The sequence below is a fragment of the Enhydra lutris genome, unplaced genomic scaffold (genome assembly GCF_002288905.1).
Source record: "Enhydra lutris kenyoni isolate GAN:26980312 unplaced genomic scaffold, ASM228890v2 scaffoldscaffold12, whole genome shotgun sequence".
Classification (NCBI taxonomy): Eukaryota; Metazoa; Chordata; class Mammalia; order Carnivora; family Mustelidae; genus Enhydra; species Enhydra lutris.
In genome coordinates this window covers 40194327-40199786 of record NW_019154096.1, presented here as the reverse complement: position 1 = coordinate 40199786, position 5460 = coordinate 40194327, and the positions used below count along the sequence as shown (strand labels likewise).

General features: G+C 46.7%; 1 protein-coding gene across 1 annotated transcript; it reads left to right on the top strand.

Annotated features, from left to right (window-relative positions):
- Positions 1–3056: 3056 nt before the first annotated feature.
- LOC111144705 (family with sequence similarity 170 member B) lies at positions 3057–5217 on the top strand. Its single transcript, XM_022499140.1, has 2 exons — positions 3057–3168; positions 4466–5217. The coding sequence occupies exons 1-2, from the start codon at positions 3057–3059 to the stop codon at positions 5215–5217; spliced, it is 864 nt and encodes a 287-aa protein (XP_022354848.1).
- Positions 5218–5460: the final 243 nt, after the last annotated feature.

Sequence of the window (5460 nt, the reverse complement as noted above, 5' to 3'; positions counted from 1 at the left end):
TTATAGCCCCATCTAATCTCTCTCCCTCTTCCAAGTTCACCACTGTTCCCAAGGGCAGGTGATGATCTTCAGATGTCCTCTATTCCTTTGCATGCATGGATAACTAAGACTTGGTTTAGGGCTTTTGTGGGAGGGGGTGCGTGTTTAATTTTCACTTACTTAAGTGGAATTCCCTTGCATTTTTCCTTTTTGCAATTCATGTGAATTCACTTATTAGTAGATACAGATCTGTATTTTTTACTATAGTATAGTATTCCCCAGTTTGGTTATGGTGTAATTTATGTAACTGCTTTTTCTTTTGATGGATCTTTGAAATGTTTCCTTTTTCTTTTTCTCTTATAAATTAGACGGCAATAAATATTTCTCCAGGTGTGATTTCATGCCCATAGCACAAAATGTGAACGTTTCCCGGGAAAGAGATGGCGGAGTGAAAGAACATACCCACTTTTAATTGCACGGGTGCTCTCCAGTTGCCTTGAAGAAAGGCAGGTACACTGTTAGCAGGAGAGTATAAGTGTTCACTTCCTTATCCCCTCACGCTCCTGGAGAACTGTCAGTCTTTTTCATTCTTGCTTGTCTTAGGGGCAAACGCAATACACTGCACATCATGTGTTTTTAATTTGTAGTTTCCTCATTATAGTTAGGTCGAGTTGGGCTGAACTTCTCATCTGTTTCTCAGCCATCTGCATTCCTTCTCCTGGGAATTGCTTGTTCATTTCCTTCACTGAGCGGCTCATGGCAGTTTCACTAAAAAGCAGAGAAATGTAAATTGAAACAATGAGGTTTTTTTAAGCGATGAAGTTAAGAAAAGATGACAAGGATTCCCAATGCTTGTGATGATTGATATCGTTTAGGTTCAGAAAAACCAGCCTATAATTAGGGTGTTAACTTATAGTTTCTTTCTATACACTTTTAATTAAAACACAACCCTAGCATCTTATGAAAATATTCTTAGTAGTTTTACATGAGGTAAGGCCAGTGGTGCCTTTAAAAAAATAGTGAATAAAAATTTCCAGCATCACTTACTCACTGAGTCTTCTTTTTCTCCTAGATCTTATTTATTTTATCTCTTAAAAGTGCAAATATATAGGGGCACTTGTGTGGCCCAGTTGATTAAGTGTCTGACTCTTGATTTCGGCTCAGGTCACAATCTCAGGGTCATGGGATCAAGTACCCGATTGGGCTCCAAGCTCAGTGGGAGTCTGCAGGAGATTCTCTCCCTCCCCTTCTGCTCCTCCCCTGGGTCATGCATGTGCTCTCTCTCTCTTTAATAAATAAATAAAATCTTACGAAAATTCAAATATACAATGTGATCTTTTTCTGGACTACTTTTATCTTACATTGATGTACTTATTTTTTGCGTGGTACCCCCTTACTTTTATAAGGCCAGCCTCTGGATTTATTTGGTAAGAGAGAACACGATCACTGTATTTCTTCTTTCCACCAGGGAACATTGTCTCTTTGTAGATGCAAATGTGACTTCTCATCACTCCGTAAAGATCTGTGCTGTTCTCCTTCATGCAATGGCCTTTTGTTCTAGAGAGGAGAATATTTTCCTAGGTGCTGGCTGTGTGGGTGGTGTGGGGGTTACTTTGGAATTATAGGGATTATTTCCAATCATCATTACCTTTTTGAGCTATTTAGATTTGCGGATGCAGAGGAATAGAGGTGGTGACACTCAGCAGAGGTGGGAGGGAATTGGAGAGAAGTATTTTGGAGAAAGTACATTCCAGCATGAGGACCTCCAGGAGCAGAGAGAGAGAGGGCAGGCGGGAAGATGTGCCAGAGTGACTTTGTCTGGGCTGAGGTTTGTGCAGGTAGAGAATGGAGGGGACCCAAAGTCGTGGGGTGATAACCATCTTGCCTCAGGGCAGCAGAGAACCGAGATGCGGAGAGAAGGCAGATCTGCTAGGTAGGCGTGCCCTTGACAAATACCATCAGGAGCTCCAATGTATTGTTTAGTCATTCACTGATTTGATGATTATTTCTAGAATGCTTGTTCAAGCAATGTGTCAAGCATTATTCTAGATGCTAGGGATGTGACAGAGGAAAACTGAATGGACTCTCTTCCTCAGGGAGCTTACCTTTAAGAATAGAGATGAATACAGATAAGCCCATTATGCATGTGTGCACATACATAAAATTGCCTGAGGGCAAAAACTAAAGCAGGGTAAGGGGGAAAGATGGGTGGACAGATGCTGTTTCAGCAGACTGTACTGAGAGATTGAGCCACCAGAACTTAGAGCAAGGTGTGCCTGGTAGAAGGGCAAGTGCAAAGGCCCTGAGGTAGGCTGTCCCTGGCACCTGGGGACTTAGGTCATGGAGGGCCAAGAGGTCTAAATGAGGCAGGGGTGCGACACTGGGGAGGAGGTAAGATGTTCAGTCATCTGCTGTTTCCTCAGTATTAGGTCAGCCCATTTTGATACTGGGTGATGACAGTGTGCGAACATGTGTGTAGTTAAGTGAATGTGGTGTGAGTTAGAGTGTATGCATGTATGTATGCATGTATGAACATATGTGTGTTGTTAGGCAAATGTGTGTATTAATTTGTGTGTGTGTTAGTTTGTATGTGTATGAATGTGTATGTGTGTGTCTCTGTGTTTAAATGTGTGTGTTTATATATGTTTGAGTGTATGTGTGTCTGAGTGATTATGTGTCAGTGTGAGGGTATGTGTATTTATATATGTATAAATGTCTTTGTGGGGTATGTTTAGATGTTTGTGTGTCTATGTGTGTACAAGTGTTTATATGTGTGTGTGTGTGTGTGTTCTGTGTTTGTGTCCCTGACCATAAACAAGACAGGAAAGTTCCCCGTGGGGAAATGAGATCCTGATAGGAAGCCTCTCCTGGGCTCCAGGTGGGGTCTCACTCTTTACCATAGGTCACAGAACAGGCCAGTGTCATTGATGAGGTCACAGAATAAAACCAGCATCCTAGTGACAGCAGGGAGCCCAGCAGCCACTCGGGCTGGGTCCGGTGGAGGGCTTTAGCACAGCCCAAGCCATCTTTCACCAAAGAGCTGGAGCGCTGAGTCCCCTGGGTGCTGGTGTCCAATCATGAAACGCTATTTCACGGAGCACAGGGTAGAACAGTCACCCACAGATGGCACCAGCCTCAGCTTGGCCAGCCCGGAGTCCATGGAAGAGGGCATGGAAGTGTGCTGGTCAGGTAAGTCCCGAGAAAGGGTTGAAGGGTGCTGCCAGCTGTGTCCCCTGGGAAGGAGATCCCGGAGGATGAGGAGTGGACACAGGGTCACCTCTCAGTGCTGTTGCCAAAGTGTTGTATTGGCCATAAAAATGGGTGGTGGGTATGCTTGGGGCCATTGTGAGTACCTGAGGTGATTTCAGAAGGTAAGAGGATGAAACTGTAAAATGTTCATCATTATATATATTCATGTACGTTGGACAAACAGAACTGGCATGTGAATCCCATGATTTCGGAATAATATAAAGAAGTCCTTTATAATAAATTGAGTAAAGTTAATCTAGAGCATCAATTTGAAGACCATTATGAAGTGACCGTGGGCAGCACCTAAGGGTAATGCCAGCTCATCAGTCAGCTAAACTCTTTCTGCCTCAGTTTCCTAATCTGTTGAATGGGAATTACAACAATGTAATTTCTTGTTTGCTTGTTTTTTTCAATATTAATGGAGTTAAAACATGGCAAAGCACTTAGATGGTGATGGGGTACAGTGAATGTTCATGGAGAGGGCGAGATGCTCCCTCCATAAGACGGAGACATGTCACAAATGCCAAAAGGGGTTGTGGGGCTGGAAGTCCTGGCCAAATCATGTCCCATGCATGGTTTTTTAGATTGGTTTGCTTGAGTTAATTTAAACAGAAATATTATCAGTTTTCAGTACACAATTTGTAGAACTTTGGAAAGTATACATTTGGGTAAACACCAGCATGATCACGATATGGAATATTTTCACCAACCCCAAAGGCTCCCTTGTGACCATCTGAAATCAGTTTCCCTGCAGCTGCATCCCATCCACCCACCCACCCCCAGCTCCTGGTAACCCCTGATCTCTCCTCTCTCCCTGTAGTTTTACCTTTTTTGGAATGTCATCTAGGTAGAATCCTATACTGTATGGGCTTTCTGCCCTGGGGCTTTCATTTAGCATATGCATTAGAAATTCTTCCACGTTTTGCCGGTATCAGGGGATCCTGCTTTTTACCAGTGGATAGGTTTCTCTGGTATGGATGTACCATCATTGGTCCATTCACCAGTAGATGGTCTTTGGGGTTTTAGTTGTTTTTGGCGATCTCGTTCATACATTGTTTGATCCTCATCATTACCCCATGAGGTAAGCATTGCCATCCCCATCTTAGAAGGAAACAGCCACAGGAGCAGAAGGCACCTGCACAGGGCCTTGGAGTCCGCGCCCTTTCAGAGTCCTGAAGGTGGGTTTCAGTACTGATCCTTGCAGGGGGCACTGATGAAAATGTCCTTCCATTTCCAGGGGCCATAAAAAGAGAGCAGACATCTCCACGGCCCGGACCGGCCATTCCCCATGAGGATGACGTCTACTTGGCCAGCAAGGCTCAGGCAATGCTAAGCTGGAGCAGCTCTCTGTCCTCCCAGTCCTCCTCCGAGTACCAGTCCTACTCCCAGTACCAGTCTTGTTACTCCTGCGCATATGACGACGAGGATGCCGCCCAGCAGAGCGTGTGCGCCTTCTACACCCACGTGCAGACCGTGCAGGGCGTGGCCGTGGCCTGGGAGACCGAGACGGGCTTCGAACCGGTCAGCAGGAAGCCCCGCATCCATGAAGCTGAGTTCATCAAGAGGCAGAGGAGGAAAGGCTCCTCCTTCGAGATGGCTTCCAACACCGACCTGCACTGGGAACTGGAAGCCAGCAAGAACGACTGCTGCCCAGAGGAGGATGACTCGGAGCTGCTGGGGTCCCTCGAGTGCTGCCTGCAGGAGCTGCGGGACACCCCGGACTGGCTGGTCACCACGAACTATGGGCTGCGCTGCGTGGCCTGCTGTCGGGTCTTCCCCACGTTGGAGGCTCTGCTCAAGCATGCCCAGTATGGCATCCAGGAGGGCTTCAGCTGCCAGATCTTTTTCGAGGAGATGCTGGAGAGAAGGCGGGCCCGGGGCCAAGTTCAGGAGCAACAGCTGGAGGAGGAGGAACAGAGCCCTTCGGAAGGCAGTGAATGTTCCAGGCCGCATGCCAGGGTGCTTCCCTCGCGGCAGCAGAAGCAGTGAGCTGGAGGTGATGGGCCCAGCCCTGCCCTCACCTCCGGCATCTCGGTTGCTCCTTCCCCTGTCAGCAGGACCAGAACTACAGGGGCCGGGGGATGAAAGCCAGCAGGAGCTAGAACTGGGCGGCCGTGACAAGGGAAGGGGAAGATCCCCTCCAAAGGGCACAGCATTTCAACCAAAGTCCATTTCAAACCTGAATCCAAAGAGGTGGGCTTCAAATGTTTCTGACCATGGGCATGAGATCTG

What these genes read in the sequence shown, in the direction of transcription:
- LOC111144705 (XM_022499140.1), top strand. Translation starts at nt 3,057, where the DNA reads ATGAAACGCTATTTCACGGAGCACAGGGTAGAACAGTCACCCACAGAT. An exon ending in CATGGAAGTGTGCTGGTCAG is followed by an intron (nt 3,169 to 4,465) that starts GTAAGTCCCGAG and finishes TTCCATTTCCAG; the next exon opens with GGGCCATAAAAAGAGAGCAG.